The sequence below is a fragment of the Sinocyclocheilus anshuiensis genome, unplaced genomic scaffold, assembly GCF_001515605.1.
Source record: "Sinocyclocheilus anshuiensis isolate Anshui unplaced genomic scaffold, SAMN03320099.WGS_v1.1 scaffold217, whole genome shotgun sequence".
NCBI classification, from domain to species: Eukaryota; Metazoa; Chordata; class Actinopteri; order Cypriniformes; family Cyprinidae; genus Sinocyclocheilus; species Sinocyclocheilus anshuiensis.
Window position 1 is genome coordinate 2,481,476 of NW_015536538.1, and position 16,870 is coordinate 2,498,345.

Below are 16,870 nucleotides of genomic sequence, written 5' to 3' on the forward strand. Positions count from 1 at the left end.
AGATAAATCATTAGTCTTGCTCAATAAAGCATGCATGTGCATCTATAAGGCACAGAAACGTGTTTGTTCCACATGAACCAGTGGATCTATAACGCACCTGCAGATGATCTGATCCGAGCTCACAGATGCAGGAAATGATGTCATGAGGAAGTTCAGAATCGCTCAAAAAGACTGTCGATACAAACAGATGCTACACTCACATTAACTGGCAGATGTGTGTAGAAGAATAGTCTGCCCTCGTTCCAAAAAATGAATGGCTTATTATACACTAAAGTCATTATGGAAAAACATCTGGTAGAATTACATCTGCACTACTGTTTAAAGATTTGGGGTTGGTAAGATTTTTTTTCGTTTTTTCATTTTCGGCAGTCTCTTCTGCTCACCAAGGCTGCATTTATTTGATCAAAAATGCAGTAGAAACAGTGAAATATTATTAGAATTTCAAATAACTGCTTTCTATGGTAATACATATTTAGATGTAATTTATTTCTGTGATGCGCAGCTGTATTTTCAGCATCATTACTCCAGTCTTCAGTGTCACATGATCTTCAGAAATCATTCTAATATGCTGATTTGCTGCTCAAAAAACATTTCTGATTATTATCAATGTTGAAAACAGTTGTGCTGCACAATATTTTTGTAGAAACTGTTTCATTTTATTTTTCAGGATTCACAGATGAATAGAAAGTTTAAAAGAACAGCATTTATTTGAAACAGAAATCTTTTGTCACATTAGAAATGTCTTCACTGACTAATGCGCACGAATAATGTGATTATTTCCAATAATCAGAGTAAGGACTTAATCGCATTATGATGTTTACATGTCAAGAGCAAAGCTCTCCACTCCTGTTTACATGCAATTGTGGTTATTTTTTACTGCCATTATTCACATTACCCCACTGCACAGCACAAATGATGGACTCAGAAAGAGCAGGTGTGTTACTGGACGCTGTTTTAATTGATTTATATCTAATGCAAAACATTTTCTATGGTTGTATTCCATACTTTTTCGCCGCCATAGAAATGTGATGGCATAAATTATTATGCTTGCTGCGATTATGAGCTTAATCGCATTATTTAGATCGAAGTATTGCTTTTACATGAGGTAAAGTTTAATTGCAATATTGTCAAAATCTCATTATCATCGCATTAATTAGACTGTCACTTCTGATCAGTTTAATGCATCCTTGATGAACACAAGTATTAATTTCTAACTAGTGTACAGTGGGCCAAAAAATATTTGGATTTTTCAGTCACACTTAATTATTGTATTAGATATCAAAGCAAGTGTGATTTACTGCAAAAAAAAACAGCACAGCACACTTTACAAGCAAAACGATTAAAAAACAAGACGTTTGTTTGGTCTTAGATGATAAAACAATAGATTTAGTGTTAAAAATTAAGACAGCAGTATTGTGGTTGTCACAACCCACTAATAAATAAATAAATAAAACACCAACCGATTAAAAGTTAAGCAAAAATTATGAAGAAAAGAGAGCAAAAAAAAGATCCTGTAGTATTTGACACACTAAAGCCCTATTCACACGGGACTAGTATTACCTGGTGACCTCCAGTCATTTGTAATAATTGCGGAGGTTGTCTGTGATCTTAATCCCGTGCGAATCGGCCATGTCTGTAGTTTGTAAAGTAAAAATTTCCCCGCAAATGACCTACCATATTTCACTGAACACCGAGGTGCGAATCGGCATTTTTTTTGCTGTGCGCCTTTTTATCCATCTTTCGCGAAGAATGGAGCTGCGTTGGAGTGTTTGATAGTATTTTGGGTGCTGTCATCATATCGCTACACCATACAATTTGCAGAAAGAGAAAGCTGAAAAGGTTTTGAGGTTAATGTGTTACAAATAAATCAAGCATAAAAGACGATTTTCTCAATATTTTGATTTTTTTGCACCCTCCGATTCCAGATTTTCAAATAGTTGCATCTCGGCCAAATATTGTCCTATCCTAACAAACTGATTTATTCAGCTTTCAGATGATGTATACATCTCAGTTTCGAAAAATTGACCCTTATGACTGGTTTTGTGCTCCAGGGTCACATTTGATCAAATTCATGCATTTCTAAGTCTAGCTGTAGTGTTAAATCCTGAGAAAGGCCATTATACCACTCAGATGTCACGTTTGCTTTCTACTACATCCAAAATGTGTCTCCAGAAAGCCATAGAGCCCTACCTCTGCTCCAAACCAGCTCCTTGCCCTTGCCAAAGATCACAGCGGCGCTTTTGCAGCCCATCTGCGCAGTCTTGTGTCCTGGGACGAGGTCTGGTTTATTGAGCGCTCAGCTTGTGTCCTTTACGAGGAACAGAAAACAGTGTAATTTCTCACAGTGAATAAAGCAGGACGATACCCAGCACAGACCTGTGTTGGTGTATTTAGAGCATTGAGAGGCCCAGTGCGACGTTAGCCCACTTTCTTACCCTCCACTAAACGCTGGCAGAGGCTCAGAAAGGCCTCAAACACCTTTAAGACTCAAGGTCATTTGTTGTTGCTTCAGGTCACTGTTAGCAGAGAGACTATAACTGATGATCGCTCAGGTGTGCATGAGAGCAGTCGAACCCCGCTGCGTCTGCGTCTCGCCCTGAAACAGATTTGAAATGCATTTCTGTCAGAGATATATTACCGTAATAAAATTGTGAAAGAAACTGATAAGTGATACATTTATTCATCAGAAGTGACAGTAAAGACATTTATAATGTTACAAATATTTCTATTATAAATGCTGCTCTTTTGATCTCTCTATTCATCTGTGAACCCTGAAAAATAAAATGTATCAGTTTCCACAAAAATATTGTGCAGCACAACTGTTTTTAACATTGATGATAATCAGAAATGTTTCTTGAGCAAATCAGCATATTAGAATGATTTCTGAAGATCATGTGACACTGAAGAATGGAGTAATGATGCTGAAAATTCAGCTTTGATCACATTTGAACAGATATTCACTTAGAACACAGCTGTCTAAACTGTAATAATGTTTCACTGTTTTTACTGTATTTAAATGCAGCCTTGGTGAGCAGAAGACACTTCTTCCATAAACATTAACTTACCGACCTCCAAACTCTAAACCAAAAAGTAGTGTATATTTCATACAGCTGTGAAAATATGAGTCAAATGATCAATTAAGCTGTTCTTACCAATTTAGAGCTTTCATTCATAGGGTAGACCGGGGCTAGTTGTCACATTTTTAATGTTATAATTTTTAATATATAATTTACTGTTTTATTATTTGTTGTTATAATTTTTAATGCGTGTGTGTGTGTGAATATATGCACAGGTATGTACATAAGTGACTGTTTGTGAATACATTTCAGATATTTTCGATTATCTTATGGAAATTAATAGTCAACAGCACGGATGTAATTTCAGGAATTTGTTGGCGAAGGTTGAGGGACTGTTGAATTTGATTTGAAGAAAAAAGAAAAGAAAAACTAGATCTCAAAAAATATCAGGTTTTGAGTCAGAAATTCCCAAACAAGTGTTTTGCAAATTGATTTTGAACTAGCCCCGGTCTTACCTGTATGTATTTATAAGATGCCTCCTTATTATTCGTTTATTTATTTTTGATCTACGTTTATGTAGTGTGATAGTCTAATGGAGGTCAGTCTAAAAGAGCTGGAGTTCCTGAATGAACGCCGTCCGGATGAGAAGTATCTGTGAAATGTTGAGTCACAACTAAACATTCATTGTTCTTGAAGACTTCAAGCCCGTCCTGCAGAATAAACCCGTCTGGACCATGCACCTGAGCATTAACATCAGACACTAAAAGCACTGAAATACCGTCTCACCCTCCTAAGAGAAGCTTTAATGAGAGCAGACAGCTGAAAGCTCTTCGGCTTTCACACAGTCAGTCTGTCTCGCCTCCTAGTCGCAATGAAATGAGCCATGAAGGAGAGAGAGCCGCTTCAGATGCAACTCTTGCACTGGAAAGACCTGTGATATCAGAGGAATAGCAGACATTTCACCATCACCTCCAAACAATCCTGTAATGTGTTCACATACACACAGAGAACTGGCTTTCGTATTCAGCTCATGTTCTGTTGTATTTCAGTAATCAATGCTTCTCTTACAGCTGGTGTAAACGAGACTAAAGAGAAACCAGTGTCAAATTCAGGTCAGATTTGTTGATCTGTAGATTTAATGCTTCCATGTTTTTTCCTTTGCAAACCCAGCATCATTTACGAGGAGTTTATGGAGTTACAGCATCCTCTAGTGTTCATCTCTGAACGAGACTCTTGCTTTCAACAGTGTAAAAAATCAATAGTGAATTTCACACACATTAATAGTGTTACAATTATGCAACAGATGCATTAAATATGTATTTATTTGTTTATTATTATAACACTATATTGGCAGCTAGGACTATTTACATGGCAGACTCAAGAGTCGTAGATTTTAAAATAATCAAAACTAAATAAAATAAAGAAAATCATATAATAATTTAACAATATCCTTATTCAATACAAAAAAATAAATTCTGTCAAACGATTAATCGCATCCAAAATAAAAGTTTTTGTTTACATGATATGTGTGAGTACTGTGTGTATATATTATGCATATATACACACACACATGTAGTATATATTTTGAAAATATTTGCATGTATATACATTTATATAGAAATATATTTAATATATAAACACAACATTTTTCTTAAATATATACATACATGTTTGTATTTATATATACATAATAAATACACACAGTATGCACACATATATAATGTAAACAAAAACTTTTATTTTGGATGCGATTAATCGTTTGACAGCACTAAAAAATATATATCAAATATATTGATAATACTTACTGATGTTTGTGCTGCTGTGTTCCTTCCAAAATGATGTCACTTCCTGAAGTAGGATGAAGTTAAGATGAAATTAAAATAAATGTTGCAAAGAAAAATAATCTTTAAAAAAAAAAACACTTTTTGCAAAAAAAAAATATTATTTAACACCATATTAAAAGTAAAGGCTATTTATATGTCAGACTCAAAGTAGGAGAAATTAAAAATCAATATCAACATTTTAACAACATTTTTCTTACAACAAATTTAAAAAAGCAATTATTTAAGCTTTTTCAGTTTGATATTTGATAGAACATCAACATTTTCCCAAGAAGTCATTCTAAAAATGTCCAGTAATGGAATTCCTAAATATAATTCTATCTAAATAACACACAAATACACTAAATAGAGCCAAATCCTTGTGTAATTTCTATATACGCTATGAATCACCATGATTTGACCAAACACACATAAACTGCTCAAGCACAAAGGCAGGCTGCCAGTTATTTTTGCGCAGATTGCATTTAGTAATGTAGTAAAACGCAGATATTAAAAGGCGAAACTCAGTAAACAGCTTAGTGATTACGTATATTTTGTACAGGCAAGCAGATGAAGCCAGAATATAAACACAATGTGCAAAGTTTCACTTTAAATGGTTTCTCACACTGAACCATTAAGCGGATTGCGCTCATATTCCGGTCTCATCTGCTTGCCTATGTAAACTATGCATCATTAATATAGAGAATATTACTGTTTTAAATATATTAAGTGTTTTTACAACGTTTTGTCGTACTGTTTAATGATTGAAATATTGCCACGGGTGCTTAATATGAATTGCAAATGGCCAAAACTTGCATTTTGTTCACATACCTTTGCTTTATTCTTTTGAGAGGTGATCTAAATATTTTGCGGCTATGAAACAGATGGAAAATTGATAGGCTTGTCCTGCAGTTCGATGGATGTTTTGCCCTCCAGGGCTTCGAGCCGGTCATGTAACTGAAAGCTATGAATTGCTTTAATTTTCACTTGACTGTACAGTCTCACTTTTAGTAGTTTCTTTCACTGTTGATTCACAACGTTTAGTATTCTGGGATGCATGTTTCAGATGCTGCTGTAATGCACAGACTTCTGACAGGCAGCCTTCACCTCCTAAATAAATCTCACTTCATCCCAGGGAATTATCAGTGTCCTGTAACGGCACGGCTTCATTCTGCTGCACCTGTGCATGGCTGTCATGAGCGAGCGTGTGTGTGTGTGTGTGTGTGTGTGTGTGTGTGTGTCCTACACATGCTCCAGTGCTCTCACACCGCCGTCCTCTCCGTCTGCTCCTCCTGGGGTCTCCTGCTCACCTTCATGCAGGTAAGCCGCGCTGTTATCGGGGTCAAAGGTGATGTCCAGTGGATGAGGCGTTTGTGCTTCTGATGTGTGTGTGATTCTCACTGCTGTCTGAATGGACTCTGTGGATATTTAGGGACTGTTATTGTTTGGACACTGTGAGATACAGATCATTTGCATAATGCTAAGGATATAACAAAGTAATTTGCAGTGATTTTTGACACAAAATGACTTGACTGTAATTAATAAACTGGTTCTTAGATTCACAGGGTTTCTACACTCTTTGACTAACGAATGAAAACGACTTTTTCTGCTGTTTGTGATTGCTGAATTTTTTTAAATCATTCTAGAGATATGTAGCTCTCATGAGATTGATTCCTATCTGAGGAAATATTTTAGAATACAGCATGATTTATTATTTTTTTAATTCCAGGCCAAATGTAAAATTTAAATCTTTTGTTTTAAAATATTTAAAATTGTAAATTGTGATTTACAGGCCTGGAAAGCTTTTTAACATTATGCGGTGTTCTAAAATATTTCATCTGAAATTTTTCCACGGCCTGTAAATCACAATTTTAAAATTTCAATATTTGAAAACAAAAGACTTTAATTTTAAAATTGTGATTTTACATGTTTTTACAATTATGATGTGCTCTAAAATATCTGTAAATCACCTGTAAATCCAAATTTAAAATGTAAATATTTTAAAACAAAAATATTAATGTAAAAATTATAATTTACAATGTTTAAAAAATTATGCCATGTTCTAAAATACTTATCCCTAGAAATGTTCTCATAATGCATGAAGCTTAAACATGGAAATACATTGTTGCATTTGATTACTTATGTTTAAAACACTGCAAGACAATGTAAACTGAACCGCAACAACGTATTTTCATTTCCTTCATTATTGTCGGAGATGTTTAATGTGACTGTGTCAAAGCTCTGAAAGGATCAAGTATTTATAACTTTCTGCCTGTCTGCACGGCTTGCAATATTTACCTCTGCTGTTTGAGAAGTTTCAGCACACACCTGGATTTCTTTACAGATCTATGTGACCACCAGCTTTACAAATTCTCCTTGTTTCTCAGGTGAGTGATGGACGAAAGCACCTTTGAGACATTTGAGGAAGAGCTTGGTAAACCACTGCAAGAGGTTCCTCCTCAGAAACCTGTCAGACAAACACGAACAGGAGGCAGAACAGGTACAAATGAGCTCAAATAATCTCGCTGAACAAACACAAACAAGCAGAGCAGTGATTTGTGGATTTGTAAGCATGTTTCTACCCTGTACTTCTGTTTCAAACATGAATATAAAAGCCTCAGGAGTCAAGATGTCTTGGAAACAAAGTGCTCTTTCTAAATTAAGATCAGGGCTGAAAGCATCCACACTATTTGTGGTGTTAAAGTGAACAGCGAGTCTAATAATAAATCACAATAACCTTGACAGACACGAGCAACATGACACCGAACACCAAACACAGCACGAACGCACAACAGCTCTCTTTATCAAAGCAATGGACTATGTGTGTTTGAAAGTAAAAACTGCAAGTCACATTCGTTTTTATAATTTTACTGTAAAAGTGCATGCATGTTTAATATAGTACATAGGTCTTTAGCGTAAATAAGGCAATTACTATTTTCTTTTTTTAATAGTATTGCATTGTGCAACAAAATCACCTGCATTGTTTGTTAAATCTAACTTTATTTTTACTGCTTAAAGTTAACCAATAAAACAGGTTAAATAGCATTTATATTATATTTTAGTGACAAGACACCATAGTATTATTGAAATACTATTATAGTCTGCATTCATATTTTTAATCAGTTTTTATTTTTAGCTTTTACATTTTAAATGTTAACATTTTACTAATTTTGTTTTTAATTTGTATTAGTTTTAGTTTTTTTTCCCCATATGTCTATACAGTTTTTAGTGATTTTTTATTTCAGTTTTAGTTATTTTACTACATCGAGGTAAACTAAAAGTGAGAAATGTGGCCTTGGCAACTATATTTTATTTCAGTTAACATTTATTTTATCTCAAGAAACTAAAATGTTTTTAATGGTTTTAATTTTAGATTCGGTTTTAGTTAATGATAATAACCCGGTGAGAAACAAGTGAAAAATTAAAAATGTAAATAAATAAACTAATAAACTACATATAAAACAGCACATAAGAACCAAAAATTATTTGAATTTTTTCTTTTTTCTTTTTGATAAATCTAAAACTAAATCTGATCCCTAAAAATCTTTTCATTAGAATCCACTTGAAAGTTCCACTTGAGCTCTAAAGAAGTGCTCTAAAGCTATAAATTATAATGTGACCATTAAAAATATAAAACACATAACTTTGACGATATTTCTGTAAAAAAGCATGCAATTTCTTGCTGCATGTAGGTTTTTACAGTAAGGCAATTAATTCTTACACTTTTATAGTTTTGCAGTTTACAACAACATCACCTGCACTGTTGGTGAAATCTAATGTATTTTTACTGATTAAAGGTCACAGATCATCAGGTTAACTAGCATTTTTAATCATTAAAATGACTGAGGATGCATTGATTCCCCAGTGAGCTGTTTGTGACGCCCGTCTGATGTGCTGTTGTTGTTGTTGTTGTTGTTTATAGAGATGTATGCTCAGAGGAGGGTGCGAGAGGTCAGTCTGAGATCACATGACAGCTGCAGATTCACGGCCTGTTTAAAGCATCACACGCAGGCACACCATCTGAACATGAGCTCTAATACACACATTTACCGTTCCATTAATAAACCTTCTGTATCCTGCAGGAAGCTCCAATCGTCCAGCAGGTCCCAAAGATGATTCCACGGGAACATCCGGTCTCCAGCGCCAGTATGTCCCATGCAAAACACTTGGGTCAATCAAATCCAAGACATCTCACGACTAAAAACATCCTGGAAAATATTAAGTAAATGTAATTCCCAGCAGTAACTGTGTATACTAAACCACATCAGACGATGTCAGTGATGTTATGATGATGCAAACCAAATTATAATAGCTTCTTCATCCTGAATCTATTTAATTCAATTGAATTTTCATCTGAAGCCCTATCCTAAAATTTAAAAGACATCTATAATGTTTTATGTACAAAGATCAAATTTATACAGTGAAAAAAATAATGAAAATAAGCGTAAAATATTATTTGGAAAATATTTAGTTTCTATTTTTTCATACTAGCTATACTTGAAGATGCGTCAAATCAAATTTTATTTTAATTATTTTATTTAGTTAAATATTATTTTATTATTAATTAAATTTTGTATTTAACTTTTTAGTAAGTCTGATAATTAAAGGATATGAAGATCAGTGTTTGTAATAAAGGGACATGCTCATGTAAAAAAATAAAAAATAAAAAAAAAAGAAAGAAAGTGCGATGGGAGGGGTAAAAAAAATACTTTATTCCTGTAGGTTTGCAAAAGAACGCAAAAACATTGAAATATGATTTTTCCCATGCCATTTTTTTTTTCATTCACGAAATCTTTTTGTGATGGAAATAATATGATGTGGGAGAAACATATTTCCAGTGATTTTGCAAGCTCATGCAAAGTTTCTCGCCGGTAACGCAATAATTTTTTGAAACACAAATGTTTTAAAAATGAACGCAACATTTCTCGCCGGAACGTAATAAAGAACACAAAAGTTTTGAAAGTCAATGAAAAATTTATCGTAATGTAATAGTGATTGCGAGAGAACGCAAACGTTTCAAAAGCGAATGAAAAGGTTGTTATCGGAACGCAACAATTTTGCGCGCCAACTAGGGGTGTGCGATATTGACAAAAAATTATATCTCAATATTTTATGGGATTTTATCGATAACGATAATTAGACAATATTTTGCTGAGTGTGTTATTGTGCTGGTACCTTAAGGACTGCTGAAGACAGCTGACTCCTAATGTTTTTAATATTCTTCATATTCTGTGTGGTGGTCAGTTCATACTGATAGAAATTAATCTTTTCCAATAAGTTTAAACTGATTTTTGCATTATTACGATATTATCGCAGACGATATATATCGCACACCCCTAGCGCCAACCCAAAGTTTCTCGTTGGAACGTAATAGTTTATCGGGGGAACGCAAGCGCATTTAATTGTTGTTGTTCCTTCTATCACCGTCTAAACCATAGACTGTATAAAAATATCGACATAATGTTCGTGACATCACCCGTAGTTTTCTGAAGAGCGTTTTTGAAGCTCAAAGTGCGCGTCACTCCCGGATAATCGAAAATGGGCAAAAATGCGGGAGCTGGTTGCTGAAGCCACGCCCACCTAGCTCGATGGCCGTGTCAGCAGCGGCAATCCACCTGTCACTCAAGTGGCCACGCCCTTAATTATGCAGAACTTTAAGGCGAGACACTGCAGGTGAATAGGGTAAAACAATTTACTACTAATTATCACCTTACGTACCCAGTTGATTGATTACATTGATAATTGCAAACATTTGCATATGCAAATGAGGCATTATTTAATTAAATATGCGCTAATTTGCATACATTTCTAGTACAAAAATCTGAACACTGGATGAAGTCAGTTTCAGAAAATACTTTGAACAGCCAGAAAACAATATATTTTCACAATTTTTGGGGAAATAAAATGTTGTATATAATCAAGCAAATTATATATGAACAAATCCCTCTGTAAAAAAAGCTTCAGAATATAGACAGGAATAAAAATGTAAAGTTTGGTCTGTGTAAGTGCTACTGAAGTAAAGGTTTATGGCTCAGTGTAGGAGAAAAAAACTCATTTTGAGAAAACGGCCTTTAAAAATATGTATTGTAATTGAAATCTATTGACACAAATAGATAAAGTGCTATAAAAGAAATGCTTAACAGTGTCTTTTGGATGTTTTCTTTCCACTAGTCTGAAAAAACACTTTATGAAAAGCCAAAAAGACCAAAATCTCAAAATTGACAGGTGCATGTGTTTTTGCCTGCAGTGTCTCCCCTTAAGGCTTAATATAATTTAAACGGATGAGTTATAAAAAAATTCACCCCCCTCACAGTTGTCATGAAGGGCAAAATGAGCTATATAGACCAAAATAATTTTTTGAACCAGGCTGTAAACATGTTTTTTTCTGCTGTAAAGTTGGGCATTTTAACATGGGGAGTCTATGGGATTGACTCCCTTTTGCAGCCAGCCTCTAGCGGCCATTTGATGAATTACAGTTTAAGTCACTTCCGTGTTGGCTTCACGAGAGAGAGCGGGAGGTTGCCGCTTGGTCTAAACCTACATTTATAGATTGAAACGTGGAACAGTTGAACAACTCACCTGTGTTTTATCACCTGTCCAGCAGCGTCGTTACGCAAAGCGTTCTCCATCCAGAATCTGACGCAGATCGAGACACCGTGGGAAGGTGTGACGCTGAACAGGTGTCTGATAGCAGCCATAACCATCCTTCTGCTGAGCTCCGTTTTACAGAGAATACACGGCAAGTGTACTTATGTCAAATAACATCTGAAAACAACAAACCCTAAAATGATTGATAGATGTTTTCTCCTTATGCAGAAGCCGTCAGAGGCCGCAAAGACGTCAGTGAAGAGCTCATAGCACTAAACGAGAGACATACTCTGATTAAAAGAGGGAAAATAACACCACATGAGGTGAGAACAAAAACAAACACAAGATCTACGAAGGTAAAGATATCGCTTTTGCAAGTAAAATCGTTGTTTTTCTATGTAAAGACACACAAGACGGACGTTTTTGACCGTTGCGCTCGCACATGAAAACGCACCGCTCAAGTTTAAACTGCTTCTGATTGGCCAACCGGATAACCGGCGCTATTTTCATGCGTCTCGTATCACTCCGCGAACTCCCTCTTTTTTCTTTCACAAAATTAATTATTAGTGACATACTTGCGTCTCAGTTATTTAATAATGTAGCAAAATGAATTCAGAATACGCCGTATTAATATTACTGGAATGTTGTTGCTGTTTTTGTCTTGTTTTATACATTGCAATGGACTTTTTTTCTTAGCGGCGGAAGCTTCACGATAATATACAGATAAAGTGATTTAAATAATTCAATTCAAATCAATATTTCATATTAAATTTTATTTATTTGATGAGAAATACATAATTATTATTCACAGGGACATTATGGAAATACTGTACAGATTTAGGCACAAAAAAAAAAACATGTTATTTAACACATCTGTATGTAAAAATAGTAGTGCTGTCAAATGATTAATCGCGATTAATCGCATCCAAAATAAAAGTTTTTGTTTACATAATATATGAGTGTGTACTGTGTATATTTATTATGTATATATAAATACAAATACATGCATGCATATATTTAAGAAAAAGATGCTAATTAATATAAAATATAATAATATAAATATATAAATGTATATACATGTAAATATTTTCAAAATATATACTGTATGTGTGCATATTTATATATACATAATAAATAAACACAGTACTGACACTCATATATTATGTAAACAAAAACGTTTATTTTGGATGCCATTAATCGCGATTAATCATCTGACAGCACTAAAAAATAGTAATCATTTACATCTGAATTAATACTCTTAGCCAGACACTTCCTTATGGGAAACATTTTTCTGGTGGATTGATGATGATGATGACGAAGGCAAATCTAAGAGAGCGACTCGTGGGAGAGTTTCCAGGGGCCTCAGGCACCGGGCCCTTCCGGACCCCAGGCTCTTGAAGAAAAGAGAGACAAAATTCACCGAGCGCAGAAGAAGACACGAAGTAGATGAGACTAAAGAGAAACTGACAAAAGAGGAAGAGATGAAAGTCAAGAAGAAGGTCGAAGAAGAGGAGGAGGACATAGAGAAGATGAATAAACCGAAGAAACCAGCGAAAGAGAGCAAGCGAAAACCTATGAAGAAAGAGAATCAGTGACGTACCAACGCATAAAGAAAATAGGGCTGATGGCATATGTGCTTAAATTATCATGAAAATAATGCTAAATAATCTTAATGGTCCTAAAATGATTACATGTTTTCTTTTGATTACAGGCTGAAATATTATACACTCTCAGATCTTGATGCACTTCTCTAGTCAGTTGATGATCATGTGTATAATTTGGTGCTTTTTTGCTTTGTAAAGTCCATATTTTTCAGAGACTTGATAGTAACTTTACTGAAACCATAAACCCCTCGAGACTTTTTTTACGACTGCAAGTAAAACTCACAAACATTATATTCTAATAGAGGACGTTAAGTTTCAGATGCCACTGAAATCACTGGTTACTGTCAGGTGAGAATGAGATCAAGAGGTTGCATTAACAAGAATTGGTTTATATCAATGCAAGTTTATTTTAAATGTTTAAAACAATAGTTAAGCGACATTATAAAGTAATGCAATGCAAAAGTAAAGCTTTTTTAAAAATGTAACAGTGTTTTGTGATTTTTCTTGAGTTCTTTTTAAAGTTGCTTCATCTATATATATATACAGTGGGTAGGGAAGTATTCAGACCCCCTTCAATTTTTCACTCTTTGTTATATTGCAGCCATTTGCTAAAATCATTTAAGTTAATTTTGAGAAATGCATCATCTATATATATATACACAGTATATATGAGAGAAATGCATCATCTATATATATATATATACAGTATATATGAGAGAAATGCATCATCTATATATATATATATATATATATATATATATACACACAAACACACATATAAATATAATGGAATATTGCTATGTTTATTATAAAAGCTTTATCTGTGCACATAATTTTTTCCTTTTACTTCATGTGCCTTCAAAATATAATCAAACAACGTAATTTTATCTCCCCCTCGCAAATAGCAAGCAACAACCATCTAATCAACTTCCAATGGATAAATTCAAGTACATTTCTCATTCAAGAAATCATTTCATTCAGATGTTATAGTATAGAAGAAAAGACAATTACAACTTCGATTTCATGTCAACTTTAAAGATGGTTTTAATAATAATAATAAAAAAAAAGCATAAAAATAACATTTGGACATTGGTAGGGCTGCTGTGGCCCACAAGTCCATTCTCTAAACATTCACAGAACTGTCAAATCACTACATATTTAGAGGGTTGTGTACATGACAAAGGAGAAAAACTAAATAAACATGTCCATTCATGTCTAGAAACATCAATTGTTAACACTTGAAGCCTTTACATATAATGCATTATAAAAAATATTCATAATGTATGTTGTAATCTTTTCATAAACAATTGCAACCAGTTAAAATGCATTACAATATTTGAAGGTTTGTTTGTGTTTTAATGCATTACACTTTCTAAAGTTGTAACAATGAATAGAAAAGTATTATAACTGTGGTTACAATTATTCATGAGGTCATATACATGGGTCAAAGACGAAAAAGGGTTTAAGCATAAAAACAATAAGTGTAATACTGCTTTAAATTGTTGTTTTTCCCCAAAAAATTAAAAAAGTTTTCTGTTTAATTTAATTGCAATCTTGTTTTTGTTTTTCCGCACAAAAAATAAATATCATACATTTTTCCCTGATTTACAGAAGAGACCCACTAGAATGTCATTCAGTGTAACAATCCTGTCAGGCATATTTACAACAAAAATCAATTTATGACTAATTACTAAAAGACTAATTACTTTCACCCCAAATACTAATTAGTTGTAATTTTACTTTTTTTTTAAATGTGCCTCTATCCGAGGTTTTGCCCGTTTGTCAGTAAGAATTTCTTACTCATTTAAAACACAATAAAATTTAATATGCTCCCTTATTATTTTATATATTTTAATATGTACACATCAGAATAAGCATGTTTGAATTTTTACATATATATTGTGTTACACTGAATGACAATGTAACATTATTTCAACCAAATTTTAACATCTTATTCTCCAAAAACATATTTGAAACCTTAAAAGTAGACACTTTACTTACATTTAATGTGCTTTCTATGGACATAAAATCACTTTTGTCAATTTCTTTTGATGCGGACATCTTAACGTCTTTGACCCACATGCATTATAAGGTGAATGCATTAAAATACTTTTATTAATGCATTATCTATAAAACCTTCAAGTAAAGCGTAACTCCTTCAGCCGTCGTGAGGGAGTGGTGGCCTCAGGTGAGGAGGCAGGGCTCCTGGAGGAGGCATATGTGGGCGCATGTGTGGCAAGATGTGGGCTCCGGGGGGCATCCCATGTATTCCCCCCGGCGGTGGGGGGGGCATGGAGTCACTGTGCGGATGTGGACCGAGTCCAGTGATGAGCAAAGGCGGACGCTTCACACCGACCGACACCGCCTGACCCGGTGGAGCGGGCAGAGATTTCTCCATCTTAAAGTGAAACTGCAGAAAAAACTGGAGGGGAACGAGAGGTTGTGGTCAGCACATGGAGACAGTCCAGATAAACACAAATTACTTTTATCCATCTGTTCTTACTTGTTTCGTCTCCCTGTTCCAGTGTGTCCAAAAACGAGTCTCTGCTTTGTCGATCTCTCGACTGGGAACCTGAAAATATGACAATCAAATATCAGATGTAGCCTGACATAGGAAATAAGTCAGAAAAACTTAAAGTCTGTAGAATATTTTAGGGCTACAAAACGATTAATCGCATTCAAAATAAAAGTTTGTTTACATACTATGTGTGTGTACTGTGTATATTTATTATGTATGTGTATATATATAAGGGTCATAAGGGTCAATTGTACAAATGTACAAAATATCTTCATGGAACATGATCTTTACTTAATATCCTAATGATTTTTGGCATAAAAGAAAAATCAATAATTTTGATCCATACAATGTATTGTTGGCTATTGCTACAAATATACCCCAGCGACTTAAGACTGCTTTTGTGCTCCAGGGTCACAAATATAAATAAATACACATACATACATGTATATATTACATATATATATTAAGAGTTTTTCCTCCTTCCGTTTTTAAAAAAATCTCCGTCCACATGAAAACGCATGCTGTGAAGCACTGTCAAGAGCATGCCAAACCAACAGGTGGCGATATAATCTCAACCGTAAAGCCATGTTGGCCAATCAGAAGCCTGAAAAAGTCTCCAGTAGGCAGAGATAACAGTGCGTGCTCTGACGTCACAAGCCAAAAACTCAGATTTCGCTGTCTACACGATAACCCTGCGACCGGAGTTTTTGAAAATCTTCATCCTGGCAGGCGTTTTCAAAAATGTTCTGTTTCAGTGACCCGGTGCTGTGTTTGTGTGTGGACGAACAGCCTAACCGCGTAGAAAAAGCTGTGGTTTTAAAAAATAACCACGTTCGTGTGGACAGGGCCTTATATATAAAATAATTATATACAAGTATAAATATACATATATATAAAAAACATTATGTATATATAAATACACACACATAAACATACACAGTACACACACATATAGTATTGTAAACAAACTTATTTTGAATGCGATTAATCATTTTGCAGCCCTGTTTGTATCATAGTTGATCCATCAGGTTTTATGCCTCATATTGTCTGATATAGTGAGAGAGAATATGAAGCTCAATTTTATTGAGACGCAAACTGAGCAAAAATATGCACTTTGGTGCAGATGCTGATATTTACGTAATGGAATTCTGACGCTTGTGATGTAAATCAATGAGATTTTTATAACAGTACAGCAGATACTTATATAAAATAAATAATATAGAGTGATGACTGATATTTATATCTTCAGTGATCTGTCTCAGTGAGATGAGATTGAAATGATCCAAACATATAATGCAGTGATTGAGAGCTGAAGAAATAAAG

General features: G+C 34.3%; 2 protein-coding genes across 4 annotated transcripts in view; one reads left to right on the plus strand and one right to left on the minus strand.

The window, feature by feature from the left end:
* The first annotated feature begins 6,054 nt into the window (after positions 1-6,054).
* On the plus strand, positions 6,055-13,481 carry LOC107696554 (uncharacterized). Of its 2 annotated transcripts, none has more exons than XM_016496959.1 (7): positions 6,055-6,157; positions 7,225-7,337; positions 8,760-8,788; positions 8,920-8,983; positions 11,439-11,576; positions 11,654-11,748; positions 12,688-13,481. In XM_016496959.1, the coding sequence occupies exons 2-7, from the start codon at positions 7,232-7,234 to the stop codon at positions 13,018-13,020; spliced, it is 765 nt and encodes a 254-aa protein (XP_016352445.1). In that variant the 5' UTR covers positions 6,055-6,157; positions 7,225-7,231; the 3' UTR covers positions 13,021-13,481. The 2 variants fall into 2 exon arrangements, with proteins under 2 accessions (XP_016352445.1, XP_016352453.1); XM_016496967.1 differs by having other exon boundaries at positions 11,442-11,576.
* Positions 13,482-15,106: 1,625 nt separating this feature from the next.
* Positions 15,107-16,870, minus strand: part of LOC107696543 (splicing factor 3A subunit 2-like) — a 14,684-nt gene continuing 12,920 nt past the window's right edge. For both annotated transcript variants that reach the window (XM_016496946.1, XM_016496936.1), the window contains exons 7-8: positions 15,533-15,601; positions 15,107-15,451 (exon numbers count right to left, since the gene is read on the minus strand). In XM_016496946.1, the coding sequence (XP_016352432.1) occupies positions 15,188-15,451; positions 15,533-15,601 (333 nt within the window). In that variant the 3' untranslated portion in view covers positions 15,107-15,187. The remainder of the gene's footprint in view (positions 15,452-15,532; positions 15,602-16,870) is intronic.

Coding starts and splice junctions, on each gene's coding strand:
- LOC107696554 (XM_016496959.1), top strand. CDS start 7,232: ATGGACGAAAGCACCTTTGAGACATTTGAGGAAGAGCTTGGTAAACCA. Junction 8,789..8,919: donor CTCAGAGGAGGGTGCGAGAG/GTCAGTCTGAGA, acceptor TGTATCCTGCAG/GAAGCTCCAATCGTCCAGCA. Junction 11,749..12,687: donor GGAAAATAACACCACATGAG/GTGAGAACAAAA, acceptor TAATACTCTTAG/CCAGACACTTCCTTATGGGA.